The sequence below is a fragment of the Micrasema longulum genome, unplaced genomic scaffold, assembly GCF_059751315.1.
Source record: "Micrasema longulum isolate JH-2025_06_02 unplaced genomic scaffold, ASM5975131v1 h1tg000008l, whole genome shotgun sequence".
NCBI classification, from domain to species: Eukaryota; Metazoa; Arthropoda; class Insecta; order Trichoptera; family Brachycentridae; genus Micrasema; species Micrasema longulum.
Genome location: NW_028277216.1, coordinates 1 through 20,273, shown reverse-complemented (window position 1 = coordinate 20,273; position 20,273 = coordinate 1). Strand labels below are relative to the sequence as shown.

At 34.8% G+C, this 20,273-nt stretch overlaps 2 protein-coding genes across 2 annotated transcripts; both read left to right on the top strand.

Annotated features, from left to right (window-relative positions):
• Positions 1-469: 469 nt before the first annotated feature.
• Positions 470-2,525, top strand: LOC148285729 (uncharacterized). The gene is made up of 2 exons (XM_088230771.1): positions 470-721; positions 928-2,525. The coding sequence occupies exons 1-2, from the start codon at positions 472-474 to the stop codon at positions 2,448-2,450; spliced, it is 1,773 nt and encodes a 590-aa protein (XP_088086897.1). The 5' UTR covers positions 470-471; the 3' UTR covers positions 2,451-2,525.
• A 7,128-nt stretch (positions 2,526-9,653) lies between these two features.
• On the top strand, positions 9,654-16,843 carry LOC148285728 (uncharacterized). Its single transcript, XM_088230672.1, has 3 exons — positions 9,654-9,779; positions 13,214-13,926; positions 15,639-16,843. Exons 2-3 carry the CDS (start codon positions 13,266-13,268, stop codon positions 16,580-16,582), a joined length of 1,605 nt encoding a protein of 534 aa, XP_088086798.1. The 5' UTR covers positions 9,654-9,779; positions 13,214-13,265; the 3' UTR covers positions 16,583-16,843.
• Positions 16,844-20,273: the final 3,430 nt, after the last annotated feature.

Here is a 20,273-nt window from a genome sequence, read left to right as displayed (position 1 = left end):
AATTGTAATCGAAAATCAAAATTAAAATCAAACATGGAACATTTAAAAAATATATATTTTTAAAAAGGCTGGGTCTAACGGGGCTCGGACGCCAGTAACGTAATGTGTTGCCACGACGCCAGTAAAGAGTCAATGAGTGTTTAGTCGGCTTCAGTTTGATGCGCGTACGCGGTTTCTGGACTAATATGGTTCTATGGGAATAACCCGCTAATCCTCTATTTAAGGAGGTTGTCAGCGGGTAGGTAAAAAAATGATATGGAAGGAAGTTATCAAAAATACACCACAACACCCAGACCAATTGCGATAAAAAATATTGTTTGGATTGTCTTTCTTGCAACTGGCGGGAATCAAACCCGCTACGCCAGATTCACAGTTGGCCGTTTAACAAACTGCGCGACGGCGCCTATCTACGACTAAAATCATCACTTAAGCATTTAACTTGACACACCTTAACATTTTGCAGGAGTTCAAATGGAATTCGCTTCAGTAACCGTTAAGGAAGAACCCGGGACTAACGATGTACAAGGAGATATTCTCCATAGTGGAGCAGGGTCGCTTTGGCCGTGCAAAAGCGAGGAGCCAGAGTTCGCTACCGTGAAGATTGAACCGGGGACCAGTACTAAACAAGAGTGTAAAATAGAACGTGAGATACTGAGTTTTACTGAAATTGACATTGTTTATCCTTCTATTAAACAGGAATGTTTGATATCGTCCACGGAAGGTGAGTATTGCTACTTTTCACATTAATGTACATAGATTCCTTGCATTCATTGGTTGATTTAAGTTTCATATCGAACGAATGAATCGTCATTCCATTAAATAAAGGAATAAGCCGCCATAGCGTCTTCCAAACATTTGTAATTCAGTGCCTAAACATTCCACATTTGATAAGATTCTACAAGAATAAATACGTTGTTTTCATTTCAGGTTCAAGCAGAAATGGAAGTCAACCTCAATATCCTGAAGGCAGCGATACACGTTCATTGCATGTTTCGCGCAACGCACCTAATACTATTGTGAAACGGCGCCTTTCGTCACAATGTTCAAAGAAGGGTAAATTAAAAACTCACATTCCCAATACTGGAGAGAAACCATTTTTATATTCAGAGTGTAAAAATTCAAGTATTCGTAAAAGTGATTTGAAAAATCACGTTTTCACTGGTAGTGAAAATAAACCCTTTGCATGTTCAGAGTGTAAATATTCAAGTATTCGTAAAGATCAATTGAAACAACACATTTTATCTCATACTGGCAAGAAACCCTTTTCATGTTCAGAGTGTAAATATGCTTGTATTCAAAAAATTCGAATGAAACAACACATTCTTACTCATACTGGAGAGAAACTGTTTTCATGTCCAGAGTGTAAATATTCATGTATTCAAAAAAGGCAGTTAAAACAACACATTCTAACTCATACTGGCGAAAAACCGTTTTCATGTTCAGAGTGTACATATTCGTGTATTCAAAAAAGGCAATTAAAACTACACATTTTAACTCATACTGGCGAGAAACCGTTTTCATGTACAGAGTGTAAATATTCGTGTATTCGTAAAGATCAATTAAAACAACATATTCTATCTCATACTGGTAAAAAACCCTTTTCGTGTTCAGAATGTAATTATTTATGTATTCAAAAAAGTCATTTAAACCAACACATTCTAACTCATACTGGTGAGAAACGGTTTTCATGTTCAGAGTGTAAATATTCATGTATTCGTAAAGATCAATTAAAAACACATATTTTATCTCATACTGGTAAGAAACCCTTTTCATGTTCAGAATGTAATTATTCATGTTTTAAAAAAAATCATTTAAACCAACACATTCTAACTCACACTAGCGAGAAACTGTTTTCATGTTCAGAGTGTAAATATTCCTGTTTTCAACAAAGGCAATTAAAACAACACATTCTTACTCATACTGGTGAGAAACTGTTTTCATGTTCAGAGTGTAAATATTCATGTATTCGTAAAGATCAATTGAAACAACATATTCTATCTCATACTGGTATAAAACCCTTTTCATGCTCAGAATGTAATTATTTATGTACTCAAAAAAGTCATTTAAACCAACACATTCTAACTCATACTGGTGAGAAACGGTTTTCATGTTTAGAGTGTAAATATTCATGCATTCGTAAAAGTCAATTGAATCAACACATTTTAACCCATGCTGTTGAGAAACCATTTTCATGTTCAGTGTGTAAATATTCATGTATTCAAAAACGTCAATTGAAACAACACATTCTTACTCATACTGGAGTGAAATCTTTTTCATGTTCAGAGTGCAATTATTCATGTGTTCAGGAGAAACAATTGAAACAACACAGTTTTACTCATAGTGATCAGAAACCCTTTTCATGTTCAGAGTGTAAATATTCATGTATTCAAAAAAGGCAATTGAAACAACACAGTTTAACTCATACCGGTGAGAAACCGGTTTTTTGTTAAGAGTGTAAATTTCCTACTTTTTGTAAACGAGATTTAAAAATACACATTCTTACTCACGCTGCGCTGGTGAGAAACCCTTTTCGTGTTTACAGCGTAAATATTCATGTATTTGTAAAAATCAATTGAAACGACATTTCCTGACTCATGCTGTTTAGAAATCTTTATCATGTTCAGTGTGTACATATTCATGGTTTCGCAAAGGCACTTCATCATAATTATACTAAATTGGTGCACGACAGGAGATAGCTCTCTGCCCCCCCCCGAGAACAATCTCTCGGGCCTGCCCGCTCTTATCCTCTGTCTCCCGGCAAACCTTCGAATATCACCCGATTGTTTCATCAGTGTGCGTCCTTGGGACCTGGTATTCCTCGGTCTCCAGTCGAGAACACGCCTTGCAATCATTATACATTAGAGAATATAGCTCACATATTTCCACTTACCATCCGATCTTTTTCACTATTATTTTACTAATTTAGGTAACAAAGGTCTGCGATGTACGCGAAAAAATGCGATTTGCTGATGAATGTCGATAAATCGAATGTGATGGTTTTTAAAAAGAAATAAAAGTATGACTAAATGTAAAATTACTGTGAGTGGAGTTGTACTAATTTTTTTTAAATATATTTTGTTTTGTACACCATTTTGTAAAAAGAACCTAAATTATATTAATATGTTTCTTTTTTGGGTGATACCGTGTGTGTTGGATTTGTTCCGAAGTTTCGGCTACCATTGCAGGAGCCATCTTCAGGGTAAACTGAGTCTGAATATGGCTCTTGTAATGGTAGCCGACGCGTTGGAACAAATCCAACACACACGGTATCAACCGAAAAAGAAACATATTGATAACAGTGACCGTGAAAACCTTTGCACCTGTCTAAATTATAAATTATTAATATATTGAGTTTTTCTACTGACATTTCTTGGTGGAACTGCATTTAAATTATAATAGTAAAAATACTTTAAAGTTTTATTCCACTTTTATTTATAATAATTTTATAAATTTTTACCAGTGACCGGGTTTCGTCGTGACCGACATTGTCAGACTGGTGGGAGACTAAACAAATTTCTATGTTATATAAAAGTGCAAGCAGGGGTTGTAAATAATAAATTATTATTAAATTATTATGTATTATAAATAAATTATTATAGGTATCTTATAAATATTTTTTAGCATATAAATTAATAATTATTATTAATAAATTTTTATGTATAAATAAATAATTATTATTAATAAATTATTTAAAAAATATTATATATTATAAATAAATTATTAAATATAAATTATTACTACACAATAAATAAAGTATAAAGTTTCCGCAAACCAAGTTTTGTAAAATTTCCATTGAAAACAAACTTAATCATGGTATTTTTCAATAAACAAATGATTAAAGTGCCATATATGAATAATTATTTTCATATTTACCTTAAGAGTGATAAAATATGTATCGATTTCTGAAAAAAAAAGGATAACTATTTAGGACTTTAAACATTACCCATAACACTTAATTAGGTTGAATTGACCAAACCGTATTAATTTTTTTCCGTTTTTTAATCGGTTTTTTTTTTTAATAAATTTGACGTTTAATCACCAGTGTGGCCACTTGATAAAGTAAAATGTCGTCGCATTCAAAAAATAAAAATCCCCGAACAAGGGGTAGAGAAGATTCACTATAAACTTTCTCTGTCCCCGATAAATGTATGTGGTGTTATTAAAAAAAGCAGTAATATGAAATTCAGTTACTTTTTGTTGACTTAAATTTCAATATTTCCAAAGTATAAATAACTAAACAAAAACTTTTTTTTAAAACCAATCCAATGGAGGATAATTTCTTTTCTCAGAAACAGTGAAATGACAACAAAAACTTTTCCCATATAATATCTATTTTTTGGAAAGTAGATAAAAGTCCCAGTACCCTTCAGTTTTATGATCAGCGTCTAGAACATTCTGGACTAGATAAGCTGAAATTTAGAAGACAGATTTTAGACTTGATGTATATACTTTATAATTTAATTAATTGTAATATCGACTCTTCATTTTGTTTAGAGAATTTACCTCTGAATTTCCCCAGACCGAGATTTAGATCGTACACTAGATTTTATCTTCCAACCTTCGATACTAATATGGCGCACTTTAATGTATTATCACCTATGTTAAGATTGTATAATTATGTAGAAAGTAATGCTAATATCGATATCTTTAACGATACACCCAGTAATTATAGGAGAACTGTAACGCAATAAAATAGTCCCCTATGTTAGTTTGATCAAATAATTTGTAATAACCTGTTAGTATAATTATTGTAATAACTTTCATTGTTTCGATGGAATTTAATTAAGCTTGTCCATTTGAAAAAATATATTTTTCTTTTACTTTGTGCATGTTGTGTTCACACATAATTGATGAACAATATCTAAACATGACAAATTGTGATTATTATACCAATCTTTTTAGTATTGTTTATTGTCTGTGAATCATAATAAATCAAATCAAATAAAAAGTACTTACTACCAGAGAATCTAAATTGTTATTACCCACTTTTCAGAAACATTATTTTTAGAGGATGGGGTCAATGCAACGCAAGCTCCTGACGTCACTGCGACCTGTAAAAATCTATTGTAACAGATCCCCTTCCAAACCCAAATCCGTAAAGTATCGAACTGTTAGGTAGGGGGCGAAATCTTTAACATCCTCAGTTTAATCAGTAGGCCCCCGAGAATGAGGCTCCTTTTATGATGTAAAGCATCACATTAACTTATAATGTGTGTAGGTGTTTCCTCATCTGGACTGCAGAACCTACATCTAGAAGTTTCGGAAAGGTTCATTCTAGCAATGTTTAATCTGCAATGCCCTGGGCGGGATCTAGTGATAACCCTCACTTGATTTTGGCTGGCTTTATTAGGTCTAAAGCAAGCCTATGAGAGTACCCTTTTATCAGTTCCTTCGCGTGGAGTTAACAAGGTACTTTTTGCCAGAGCATTGTGCTCTGCTTCCTGGCCCAAGACCTGAGCTCGCTAAGAAGAGCACATTTGGGCAACCCACAGTAGGGCTCAGAGGCTATCGGGGCAGCCTCATCAGCTGCCTCGTTACCGTCGACATTTGAGTGTTAAGGTACCCAAATCAATGTCACACACTCACAATCACAATTCGTCCGTAGGCATTCCAATGTTAACTTAGAGTTGATCTCGACAGAGCTCAGTGCTTTTAGGGTAGTAAAAATTTAAGAAACACACCTACTTTAGCACATTATGCACACACCTACATATGTGGCCAAAGTTTAAACCACTTGAGCGACCTGATTTTGAATTTTTCGCAGCGGTCTACCATCACTGACAGGTGTGCTTTTTAACTTTTGTAGCTTTTTACCAATAGTTATTTTGCAATGAAATAATATAATATATATTAATCAAATAATAATAACAAATTTGTGGATTAAAGTATCACTCGTGTTTTATTTATATAATAAATTACAATGAACTTCCATCAAGAATTTTCACTTACAAACTTAAATGTTTTAATTAAATATTGTTACAACCAATTTTAGATTATTTTTATTCATTTTCCTTTTACACACATTATTTAACAGGGAGTTGTTCTAGGGTGGGATACTAAAATCAGTCTTCTTCTTAAATCGTTATGGACGATTTCATTGCTGGCAATTTCTTTATCTATGAATTCCTGGTTTCTTAGTTTCTCTCATAATCAAATTGGTCATCGCTCATCCTTACAGCCATATTATGCAGCACTACACATGCTGTGTTGTTTGCTGTAGTGCACGCCGTCGCAATTCAGGGAACCTGCTCTTGAGGACACCAAAACACCTTTCAACAACATTCCGGCTGCGAATTTGTGACTCATTGTAGAGGTTCTCTGCTGGGTTTTGTATGTGCAAAAGGTAGGTGTAAAAAGGTAGGGCTGGCTTCGATAGCCACTGTCACCCAACATAATGCTGTTGTTAAATTGTCCAGCCTCAAACTTGCATTTTATCAAGGAATTATTAACCTTTCAAGGGACAGTAAGGACTGTCCTAAAAACTTCCGCGCGTTACGGTGCTGCGTAGTTACTACACACGCAAAAAATGGGAGATTTTAAATCGCAAAAGTGTAATATTAATCGACTATTGCTTAAATTATGTATAGTTGAAGTCAAACGTGATGCTATTTTTAATCTGATTGCTAAAAACATTAATCATGCTCTCAGTGCGCGCAAAAGAACCGCCCCCAACGAAAGTCGAGCCGCTACTAATACTAACGCAGCAAACGGGCGTCTGGGAGAAGTACAAGAAACTTTGCTATCCGCGCGTGTGACGCATAAAAATGATCTCCCTTGCTCCCAAATATACCCGTAATATCGTGAGTGAGACGTTAAGAGTGTGCGAGACAATTATATATTAGGATTACTCTTTTACTACGAACGCAACATGCGACACATTGGTAAACTTTCTGTTGTATCGGTGATATCTCTAATATTTGATAAAACGCTTTTTATGTTCCTAATCAGCATTAATTATTCAAAAAAAAAAAACGTTTTTACCGAACGTAAATGTATAAGGAAGGAATATCGAAAATCCCAACCCATCATTTGTTATATTAATGGAGATATTAAAGTTATTAGATGCAATGTGTACTGGCTACACATCACCAGGAAGGGTGAGTTAAATATAGTGTCGTAGTTGGACCCAGGCTACCGGGCAACAACATCTCTAATGATCAAATCTGCATCAAAAATGGCTTTAACGTTGATCGAAAACACTCCTTTTCGGTTTCGACACACCTCGGCGTTCTTCCCTCTTGAAACCCATGAAATCAAATCAATTTGGGTAGGTTGGGAGGTAATGGGGTAAATAACATAATTAATGTGCAGGTGAATACATGGTGACGCGAATGATATATTATTTAACATTCAAGAGTACCAGTTAAAGGAAAGGTCATTTTTATCAAAATGGATTGTCATACATTTTTAGGGGCAGTATAATATGATATCAAATGATGTAAATATGTGTGCTATCTTTGACTATTATGAGATACCTAATATTGAAATAGCACACTTCCACGTCCACTACCAGTTCGAGCATATGGTGTTCACAAAGATCCTCCAGGCATCTCGGTCGGCTGCCAGCTCCTGTGCATCCTCACAAATCAGGTTCGCGTCTCGTAGTTGTGACGTGACATGAACTGCCAACTAAATTAGCAGCGGACGTCCAGGACGTCTAAAACCTGACGCATTGTAAAGCAGGCAAACCTAAAGTAGCACTATGTAATAGAAAAATATTTTTATACTATAAATACATACGTCCATTAGGACGCTGTTTGAAGTATTTGCAATACCTACTACCCGTGTATTTGAAAATTTCGAGAAATCGCAACACGCGTGCAGTCTATAGCTCCAATGGCCCTGGGAAACGTGCCAAATTATAAAACCCATGTTTTAAAGGACCCAAATCTTGAGGAAAGCGAATGGAGGTTGTCCGTAAAACTGCCTTGGCCTCAGAAACTTATTTTATAAATCGGCATGAAGATGATCTACTCATACCACTGAAATCTTCAGCAGACAATAAATATGAGCCTGTTGCAAACTACCTTAATGTCAAGAGTAACTTGATCACTGTTGGCACAGCCTTATTCCTAAAATAAAAAACATGTTAACTTTAATTTCTATGGTTCCTAGAGTACCTATAAAAAGTTAATATTCCTAATTATGTAAAGAACTTCTACGAACCAATTGCTTCTAGAACGAATTTGATGTTCAATAAAACCATGGATTTCATTGGCAGCCTGTTTTGTCAAGAGACATTTTGACATGAAATCGTCTTCATCTAACGTCTCGAAGTTATTTTCTCTAGGCCTGTAAACATTTTTTCTCCTAATTTCAATCATTTCCTCTTCATAAAAATCATCCACAAGCTCCATCAGTTCCATAATTTATAAAACCACCCACTTTCCAAACTAACAAATCGAAACACAAACCTTCTTCGCTGGCTGTCAGATTTATTTGCCACCATTTTGTTATTTCTCAGGTTATGATAAGCACATTAGCAGTTGATCATTGGAAAGAGCTTTACTTGTACTTATATTTTTGTTGTCTATTGTTTGTGTCCATATTGTTATTCGTGTTGTTTTTATATTTATTGTAAATTAATGTAACTTGTTTTGGTAGGAGGCCCTAATAAAGGAATAAAAGTAGGTACCTACCTAGTTTACTCAGGCACTTCGCTACTTGGCGATGGTGAAACAGATTTTTTATTTTACTCGATAAGTAGTTTTAATGAAGACCTTACTCAGAGGTGGTGAAATAGGCCCTTAGTGTACAAAATAATGTTTTTAACATAATGAGGAAGTTCGAAAACACGAATATTTTTTTAAAAATGAACTACGTCACACGTTTCTCCGAAGTAACCAATGATGGAGTATTTTAATAGAATTCCGGTTTTCGGAAAGCCAATTCACCAATGAATTCACCGACTAGGACTTGTGGCGTTACGGGCGGAGTAATTCTAAAAATACGAATCTTTGCGCTAATAATACGTACTTACATACATAAACATTTTTTATTTATTTTGGTTTTGTTTGATAATAGATACGTGTGTTATCAAAATTCAAACGTTATCATGTTTTGGATAACGCACAATCACTAAATTTTGTTTCTTGCACATTTTTATCAATGCGATTGGAAGATACTTATGACTTGGTGCGTGTGACGTCTCAGATTCTCTTCCATTTATTCTCGGTCAATTCTACCGATTGGTCCGTTGACTTTCCGTAAACCGGAAATATTTCACAACTCTCTTATCTTTTGTTGATTCGCATGAACTAGTGACGTCGTTAAAAGAAGTTATTTTTTATTAAAATAAATATAAAAAAATTCATGCATTTTCAAGAAACTGTATTTAACCAGCCGGATCGAAAGGGGGGATTCGAACCCCCCATAGACAAATTTGGTCAATTTCTCTTTTTGTGCATAAGTATTCGGCAAACCAACAAAAATGAATAAAATACACGAATGAGTAAAATATATGTATGCGAAAACATGAGTAAATTATGGCACGGTCATAAACAATTCCAGCGTTTTATTCTCCTGATGCCATATACAAGAAGGCGCTGGGGTCGTTTGGTCTCCCCGTTCGGATCATGTGTAATTTTTAAATGCTTAGTGAGTGAAAGGAAGAAAGAAAACATTATTTGTATCCAATTTCCCGTAGGTCTGAAGTTACATACGCCGAAGTATAGCCACGTGAATATGAAGTACCTTTAGGCTGGCAACATTATCAACGATATGGCCGCCGGCCGCCATTCCGCGTACTTAAAGTGACAGGACAGGTGACAATTCCTAGGGTAAGCGTCTGTATTCAGTATAAAAGAAGTATTGTACACAGTTTTAAAACGATTTTAGCTAAAACTACTTTCCACATTCTTAACTAAAATACTACTAACATGAAATACATATTTTGCTTAATTATTAAGCACCATGTCACTATATTAAATTTGAAAATATTAATCGCAGCAAGATGGCTGTCGGTAGAGGGTGCACGGCTTATTTGTAGTAAGATTAATTTATATCTCAGAAAAAACAAACCTGTATTGGAAAGAGAAAGACTTGCTCCGATATAGGTTTTGACGCAGACTCTTGTAGTGTGATGACTTCAATAAGCAATCAAATATCAAGAATACTCCTGCGTATTTTTTCTAGATGATTTTAAAATGCTTTAACGGCGAATTAGTCTTCCCTGGTTAAATGATCGTCACTTTTTCAATGAATATAAAGTCAATAAAAACAACTTTACACTTATATGTTTATAAATTTGTATAAACCACTTTAATTGTGAGTTACACTTCGACCGGTTTCGAGGTACCTCATCGTCAGGAATTAAACTAACTTATAATTACACGCGTTGCTATTTTATTATAAAATATTGTATGAAAGAGACAGAAAAATGAAAGGAAGAGAGAAAAAGAAGATAAAATGAATCATAACGGGAATATTTTTAAAAGATGACTTGAAATTAAATTTAATTGATTATTTATTATTTGTTTAACTCAAATTTAGTGTAACTTAAAATTAAAGTGGTTTATACAATAAAATTTATATTTGAAGCACTAACTTTGTGGTTATTCATTATAACAAAATAAATAAAACAACTTTGATTTTAACCACTAATTTTTATTTTCCACCGACCGGTTTCAAAGCAAACAAGCTTCTTCGTCAAGGTTTACGTAACTAGTGATTTGATTCCTTTTTTTTATTTTTATCATGTTCACTCAATACTACACATGGACCCAATAAATCAAGTAGTTTTTTCCTTACACGGGTGGTAATTTGATATCATTATTTTCGATGTTAGACTTATACCAATTTATAAACATATAAGTGTAAAATGTCATACCACAAAGTGAAAAATGTTTTTGGAAACTATTGTTTTATAATAATAAAAGCAACTTTGTTTTTCCTCATTTTTTTTTCTACCGACCTGTTTCAAAGCTACGCGAGCTTCTTTATCAAAGTATACTCAACCAATGAATTCTATCCTATTTTATTTTATCAGTATTATGCTGCGTATGGGACTAATAAATCAAGTCTTTTTGTCTAAGCGTAATACACATTTTCAAAGGCCACTGATTTTTTTACATGATTTTTAAGCGAATTTCACATTTAAGTCCCATATTACTGGTATTGTAGATAAATCTAGTATAATGCTTGGATTCGTACTTCGAAACTCTTAATATTTTAATAATACTACTGCAATTCGCACATTGTACGATACACTAGTCCGCAGCATACTAGAATACTGTTCCATAATTTGGAGCCCTTCTGAATCAAGCCACAGCCTTGAAATAGAGAAGGCTCAAAATCGATTTTTGCGATGCTTATATCTTAAAGAAAATAATAATTATCCATTCTTGTATCCATCATGATTTCTAGCAAAAATGCTGGATTACAACACCCTCGAATCTCGTTGTCAACTTTATCTTGGGAAACATTTCTACAAGCTGATATCTGGAAGTATATATAATCCAAATATACTGAAAGAGTTCAGTTTGTATTGTCCCAATAATTATACTAGAGCGATATCAACTCAGAATTCACCCATTAATATGGCAATTCTCTTGCTGAATACGGCTTCTACGGATAATGAACGGTTCTGATCTCGCACCCAGAGTATTCTCCTCTGTTATCTGGTCTCCATATTATGATGTTCACATATAAAAAAAATGAATTACTTCAACATCGATTTTTAAGAATGATTGGCTGGAGGTTGGGCTTATCCAGAGACCAACATACGTATAATGAGTTAGAAACTAGCTTAAATATATCTTCTCTTCAAGACCGTCGAAATAAATCCGACCTTCTCGTCCTATTTAAAATTCTCAACTCACTCTTTGATGCGCCTGAACTACTGAGTTCAATAAAATTAAATATCACAATTAGAAACTTCAAACAAAACATACTCTTTCATACCGATAACCATAGAACTTACTATGGTTTTCATTCCCCTATGCCCAGAATTCTCAGGTCTGCCAACAAACATACCAGTCTTGATTTATTTGATAACAAGTTGTTTTCTTTCAAACGATCACTGAATCTAACTCTCTCCCGCTTCCACTCCCACCAAGTCTACTATATACCATTGTGTCTTTTTAATTTCCTTTATAATAGTTTTCTATGCATAAATTTGTCCTTAAAAATGTCGATTGGGCGTATATATAAATAAACAACATGGGTTTATTTTTCTGTACATATCGGCAGTTTAGCAGCTATCTGCTTTCTATTCATTAACTTCTAACTTATATTTACCGTCTGCATTACGTAATGGGTTAAACAGCCCGTAAAGTATGCGCTACAGCCCATGTCGAGCTTTGGCCTCCTGCAGACTTCTCCTTTATCTCTATCCTCAGCCGCTGTCTTCCAATTCGCCACCTGGAGAAGCTGCGCTGCATCCTTTGCCACTACATCCTCCCACCTCAGCCGGGGTTTCCCCAGGAATCTCCTTCCACCCGGGTGTCCGCTCATTAGCCTTTTAGGGACGCTAGAATCAGGCATTCGCTGTACACGTCTGGCGCATCTTAACCTAATGATGCTGGGTCTATTGCGCCGTTTCGCGTATAATAGTGATTGTTTTCGTTAAAAACAAACAACCATATAGGTAGCTAAAGTGTCGTAAGAAAGAGTCTCAATTAATTAACAAAAATATTTATATATATTGTATGAAATATATTATATAAGTACTAGTTGACGTTTTTTTGGACAAGTGCAGGATGAGGTTGTTGGGGGTTGGAACTCCTACCCCAGTTAGAGATTGACAGAAGACACGATGTTGCTGTTTAATGCGTATTTATTACACGACGACTAAGATAAAGCGGCGTGAAAGGGTTGAAGAGACTGCACTGAACTACATGCTGGAAGTGAGTGACTGCGTTGAGCTGGCTAACTGATGCAGAACTGAACTGGGCTTCGACTGCGCCTTGTGGTCTCTTTATAGGCCACGTTCCTTTGTTGTTTATTTCTCCATGGTAGGGACGGTGGTAATGTGCTGCAGAACGACGCTCTCGAGTTTCTGTGTAATACTGTTAAAGTTGCATAATTTGTTGTATCTGATTCTATGGAAAATAATGACTTGCTTCATCGGTCATCGCCCTATAATTTCAGGTGAATTATTTAACACGTGTGTCATCGATCAATGGACTATGAACCCCACACAACTATGCAAATAAATACATTGCAATTATCAAGAATCTATACTTCATAGTGAAGCATAATTATTTTTTTGCAGGAGTTTGATCTTCAAATTGAAGGTTCGATTTGTATTCATCCTCGGTACGATTATGGAATTCACTTCAGTAGCTGTTAAGGATGAACCCGAGATTGGTGATGCACAAAAAGATATTGTTCATACTGGGAAAGGGATGCCATGTCCCTTCAAAAGCGAGGAATCAGGTGTTGCTACTATAAAGGTTGAACCGGGGACTGGCTACGAAGATGGAGATATTTTTCATACTGAGGAAGAGTCGCTATGTCCCTACCGAAGCCAGTGGTCAAATTTCGCTTTTGTGAAGGCTGAACCGGGGACTAGCAATAAACAAAGAGATATTCTTCATACTGGAGAAGTACCGCTATATCCCTACATAGATGAGGAGCTAGATTTCGCTACTGAGAAGGTTACGCTGGGGGCTGGCGATGTAAAAAGTGATAGTCTTCATCCTTGGAAAGGGATGCTATGTCCCTACAAAAGCGAGGGGATAGGTGTTGCTACTATAAAGGCTGAACCATTGGCTGGCGTTGCTGAAGGAGATATTCTTCTTACTGAGGAAGGGATGCCATGTCCCTCCGAAAACAAGGAGCCAGGTGTTGCTATAGCGAAGGCCGAACCGGGGACCAGCACTAAACAACAACATATAAAAGATAATACAATGGTCTTTACGGAAATAAACATTGATTACCCTGATGTAAAACAAGAATATTTGAAATACTCGCACAAAACTGAAGGTGAGTTATGCTACTTTCTATCATGATTCGCTGCATTAGAATCGGTTGGTTTTGCAAATTTAAATAACAAAAAGAAAATATCACAACAGAGTTAAATAACATTTAAGAGAAGATAATATAGAAGTCTAGGTATTTAGGGCTTATGACCTGTCCTTGGCTTGTGGAAGTGGCCCACTTTACACAATGTGTAACATTCACCATTTTGCCCATATTTAAACATCTAAAGAAACAAACAAACCATCGCGCCGTTTCATCATAGGGGTAGGCAGAGAGAATAGAACGCCACATCACTCTGTCTTTGCAGACAGACCTCGCTTCCTCTACATTCATACATCTTCTCATGCGCGCACGCCGATTATTCCTACTCTTGGCATGCCCATTTTCAAGTATTTGATGGACTTGATCGTGCCATGCCTTTCTCGTTTTCTGCATCCATCAACATTCACATCGTAGATACTTTTGGCCGTACTTTTGGTGTACATTCGCTCTACACGTCCAAACCGACGCAGCGCCCATTTCTTGATTCTGTCGATAATGCATGTCTCAGCCTTACACAGTTCACGGATTTCCACATACATCGTGTTCCACACATTCGCCCGAGGGATCGCATTTCGACAGCATTTAACCTACTTTCATCATTATTTTTACAATTCCATACTTGAACATCCATATTCCTTTAATTCTTTCATCTGTTAATGTTTGTGAAGTTAAAGAGCTGAAACCTTTATTTATGCGGATGAGATTCATCTGATTAAATTATTTCACCTACATACTAGGCAAGGCCTGAATGATTTTTTCAATTTGTCTACATCTTTATGGACCAGGTGGATTCATCAACAATATGGGCAGAATGGTGAATGTTCACAGTGTGTAAAGTGGCCAGATAAACTAGCCAATTGTTTTTTTTTAAGCCAACCAACAAGCTTATGGAAGCCCTAACAGATTGGTACTAATAAGTATATATTTAATAATTAATAACACAGTCTTAAAATCTATGTGAATTTACAAAAGGTATAATTATGGCATAATCCAGGCGGAGATGTCAAGTGTGTCATCATGAGTCAGGAGTGACAACACCGCTTACTTTTTGAATGCTTGCCTTCGCTGTTGAAACACATCGACAGTACCGTTTCATGAGATTTTGTTCACTGTTCTGAGGATCCTCGGCAGAGGAGAAAAGAATCCGATGTTGGTTTTATAATTTCCCACAGCAAAGACAGCATTGGCACGCAAGTTACGGTGAGGTACATTAAGGTTAATCTGAGCAAGAATATCATGGGCATCTATACAGTTAGATATTAATTTGTGCAGGAATAACAAACCAGCCAAAATCTTTCTGAATTCTTAACTGAAGATATGGAAGTACTCTAGTCGATCATAATCATGAAAGTATTTGATCCAATTCTAAATATTGACGATTGTGAAAATTTACGTTGCACCGATTCAATCCGCGTTATATGAATATTATAATTAGGAGACCATATTAAATAATTGAATTCCAGCAAGCTACGAACAAATAATTTATACAATGTAAATGCAATTTTCGGGCTTTTGAATGGCTTAGATATTCGCAAAATAAATCTACAGATTTGGGATTACTTTAGTGTCTAAAGGCGTTTATCACATCAGATATGTTATTTTTCTGTTTTGGTCTGAACTTTTTCAGCTGGGAACGCTGCAATAATTCGTAACTATATTGTTTTTATTTTAAGGTCCTAGAAGCGGGAGTCGACTTAAAAATGCAGAAGATAATGATACATGTTCATCGCGAGTTTCAGACGGCGCATTTAATACTGTAGAGAAACCACACTCTTTCTCAATATCTAAAGTAAATAAGGGTAAACTGAAAGCCGGTGGTTTCAGACAAACTGAAAAGAAACCATTTTCATGTTCAGTGTGTAAATATTCGTGTCCTCGTAAAAGTGATTTGAAAAAACATACTCTCATTCATAGTTTTGAGAAACCGTTTTCGTGTTCAGAGTGTAAATATTCATGTATTAGAAAAAGTTATTTGAATCGACACATTCTTATTCATACTGGTAAAAAACCGTTTTCATGTTCAAAGTGTAAATATTCATGTATTCGTAAAGGTGATTTGAAAAAACATATTCTCTCTCATAGTTCTCAGAAACCGTTTTCATGTTCAGAGTGTAAATATTCATTTATTTGTAAAAGTCAATTAACATCACACATTCTCACTCATACTGGTGAAAAACCCTTTTCGTGTTCAGAGTGTGAATATTCATGTATTCGTAAAAGTGAATTAAAAATACACATTCTCACTCATACTGGTGAGAAACCCTTTTCTTGTCCAGAGTGTAAATATTCATGTATTCGTAAAGGGGATTTGAGAAAACACATTCTCACTCATAGATCTGCTGAGAAACCGTTTTCATGTTCACAGTGTAAATATTCGTTCATTTGTAAAAGTCAATTGACAACACACTTTCTCACTCACGTTGGTGAGAAACCATTTTCTTGTCCAGAGTGTAAATATTCGTGTATTCGTAAAAGGGATTTGAACATACACATTCGTATTCACACAGGTGAGAAACCCTTTTCATGTTTAGAGTGTAAATATTCATGTATTCGTAAAAGTGATTTAAATAAGCACATTCTCTCTCATGCTGTTAAGAACCCCCTATCATGTTCATAGTGTAAATAGTCGTATATTCGTAAAAGTAATTAAAAAAGACATTATTAATCATGTCGGTGTGAAACCATTTTTATGTTCAGAGTCTAATTATTCATGTATTCATGTAGGTGATTTGTAATAAGACATTCTCACTCATAGCTATGAGAAAAAGTATTCATTTTTAGAGCAAATATTGATGTACTCGTTCGTATTGATGTACTGAAAGTTTTTTTAGCGTTTTAATTTATTATTGATATCAACAGAAACACAAATAATATAAAATAGTATTAAGGAAAAGACAAAATAAAACAACACACAAACATACAGTAAATGTCATACCCTATGGTGGTAAATAATATCAGTAGCTCAATCACAAATAACAATCGACCAGCTAATAAGCGACGTGATGCCAATTTCTCACCATGATTATTTATCGTATCCCGATCACAATGCAACATTTGTGAATACTTAATATTAAATGTCAAAATATGTTTGTTTCGCGACGTATAATCCTGCTGCGCAATCACATATTTGAATTTCACCGGTGTATTATTTATCATGCTATTCATTGCATTTTGCCGGCGGTTGGCAAGCCAAATGTCAATAAAAGCAGTCGCCATAGTAATAGTAATTTAATTTTCACTTTTTTGTATTAGATACTCCTTACTATTTGCAAATGCAATATATTGTTTTATTTTTTCTAGTAAACGCCGATTTTTCGCCAATTAACTATTAATTTACGAGGAAAACAAAAAACAAACTGACATGAGCTTAGTTTACTTATGACTGCGATAACTTAAGGATGTTCATTATTGTTCATTGTGATCGCTCAAATGCTTAGCATGTTTTTAAGCACGTCGATAGTTATTTGTGATTGAGCTACAGTAATAAGACTTTGTACGGTTGACCGGTGTTTATTCTAAATACTTTATATTTCTATGTTTAGAGAGAGACTGTTTACTAGGAGAGACAAATGTAGAAAGGCTTGCCGAGTTGTGTGGGTATGCAGACGACTGTAGATATATTGTTGTTACCAACAACATATCTACATTCCTTACAGTAAACAATGCGCAACCATAAGGAACAGTGTTTTACGTTATCATAAATGTAAAAAATAAGTAACACATAATTAAGGGTAATTTGAAACGAAAGATAAACCAACAAATTGAAGATGCCTTTTTTGGAATGGCAGTCCAGAAAACTTTTCGAAAAATGTCTACTACTCAAGCTGAATAATACCTACTATATTTTTAGAGCGGTATCGAAATGTGCTAGCAGACATTGAATTGCGATTTGATTCGAAATATTGAAAAACTTTTTGGTGACCTAATTAACGATGACTATTTGTTGCGTATTAAAATTGATAGTTTTATTAATAAATGTTGCTACTGAAACCATAAAATAATTTAAATTGAAAAAGCCACAATGTCTTTTTTTCATCCTTGGTCCTTTATTTTATCATATCAAGTCCTCTAAATCACACAACCGTAGCTGGTTACCCTAGCTGTGGGACACAACAGTTGCATCACAGGGATGGGCAGTATAAAGAACATTAAACCGGTAAACAATAGATCTGTGAGGTGTAAAGAAAACATGCGATAAGTGATTCAATAGTAAGGAGATGCGTAAAACAATTCAAGGACGTTCATGATAATGTGTACGGCTCTTGTGTCCCACAGCCCACCATTTTTTCGGACCTTTTTGCCCTTTGTTATATTAAAAACTAGCGCAAACCCGACGAGTGTTATCTGCCAAACCTTGACCATTTTGATATTTGGCTTGATGTTGTACCTGTATTTTATTTAGCCAAGAGTTATTTATTAGTCGTCTTCTATACACTTTAGATTTTAGATGACCCATTATCTCAATACGCTCATCTGCAAGTGGCAGGTGGCCCAAGAGACAATGTGGTTTGTTTAAAAATTGGCTGTTCAAAAGATGACTGTTCAGATGCAGCTTGCGATTTCTTCAAATTGCACCTTTCTTAAATTAACATTTACAACAGAAATGAAGAACATTTTAGGAAAGGTAAGACTGAAATCAAGGCATCTACAGGTTTTATGACCTGTCATTAGCTGGTTTAAGTGGCCACTTCTGTTGTAATATGTTAATATAAACAATTCCCTAGGGAGTTGAATCCAGTACTTGTCTACAAAACCTTGGACATGGTTTCTTAAATTAACCTACATACTATGATCCCCTCCATTTTCTGAAAATGTATGCTTTATGATGACATACTTTGATTCCAGGAGGACACATTTAAATTAAATTCTTGACTTAGTACGTCGCGACTACAACAATTTATTTATTTTACTTTATTTATTAATATTTTTTGTCTTACAAACTATAACTAATAATAAAAATAATGTGACCTCACTGGGGTTACCCTTGCCGAAGACACTTTACAATACATTTAAAAAATAATAATTTACATTTAAGAATAAACAAAGAAGACTAACTTAATAAACAGAAAAAAATAACAAAATGTTCAGGCAGTTTTAAACATTACATATTTAACAATACTTATTAATTTACGTACGTCTATATTATTTATATTACAAAACGCACAATAAAAGAACAAAAACCTAACATAAGCTATACTACATACACTTGTGGAGCAGTTGATTCAATATTGGTTTGGGCGAATGAGACAATCCATTTTACTTCTACCTAGCTTCACTATCCATTTTTTTATAGCCTTTTTGAACATTTCCTCGTTACTAATTGTTTTAATAAATAGTTGAAGTAGGTTATAGATTTTAATTGAATAATACTGAAAATCTCACTAATATTCCTAAATATAAACTAAAATGTTATTTATTATAAGTAAAGTAAACCTAACGAGTGAAGTCGGAGACATTTCGGTAAATAAATATAATAAACTGGTGATAAATTAATATAATAAAACGGTGAATAAAATAAACCAATACAATCTTTGGCGTTTTATTTAATTCGTTTAATTTAATTCATTTATTTATTCAGATATTTAGAACATTACAGAAAAAAGACCCAATTCATTCTAAATACAATAATAGATCACAAATTACAGTACCTAGATAGTTATGTTATTAAAATAATATAACAAAATGTAAAAAGAAAAATTAAAAGTTAGAAAGTGCTTTCCTAAGGGAAGGCCCACTGTCGTGAAATATGTCGACATCTGAGGCGATGCGATTAAGTAACAAGATTGCTCTACCAACCGGCATAACCACTGGCAGGTTGGTTCTGCATCGCGGTAGGTAAAACAATCGATGCTGTCTTTGTCGAAGATAGTTATCAGGTACGAACAGACCTACGTCCATCAGAATTTCTGAGTTATGTATGCGATCACCGATCACCTGGAAAATTACATTATTGATGACTGGAGGGCGATTCAACGATTTATTACAGTGCTAATCAATACCTCACGGCACATTAACATAACACGACGATGAACAAAGTTGTGATCAATCTTTCACAAACCAGTTCATTACTTAATAATCGGTGTCAAAAACATATTTAAGGTCCGAACAACCACTCCTTCCTAGCAACAAGATCGGATCTGATCCTGGCTGCCACGCGACAGAAGTACCAGCAATAAAGGTGCCAGAACCCAGAATAAGGTAGGCATTGCAACCATTGTATTTAGGGTTCTGTGGTAAAAGTAAATAAAGGATAACGCATCCCGCAAACCAGCAATTTCGAGCGTGCATCTGCTAACGGGGAAGTGGCA

Excerpts from the sequence above, each read along its gene's own strand:
- LOC148285729 (XM_088230771.1), top strand. The coding sequence starts at position 472 with ATGGAATTCGCTTCAGTAACCGTTAAGGAAGAACCCGGGACTAACGAT. Across the intron at positions 722-927 it reads TTTGATATCGTCCACGGAAG|GTTCAAGCAGAAATGGAAGT; the intron begins GTGAGTATTGCT and ends TTTTCATTTCAG.
- LOC148285728 (XM_088230672.1), top strand. The coding sequence starts at position 13,266 with ATGGAATTCACTTCAGTAGCTGTTAAGGATGAACCCGAGATTGGTGAT. Across the intron at positions 13,927-15,638 it reads ATACTCGCACAAAACTGAAG|GTCCTAGAAGCGGGAGTCGA; the intron begins GTGAGTTATGCT and ends TTTTATTTTAAG.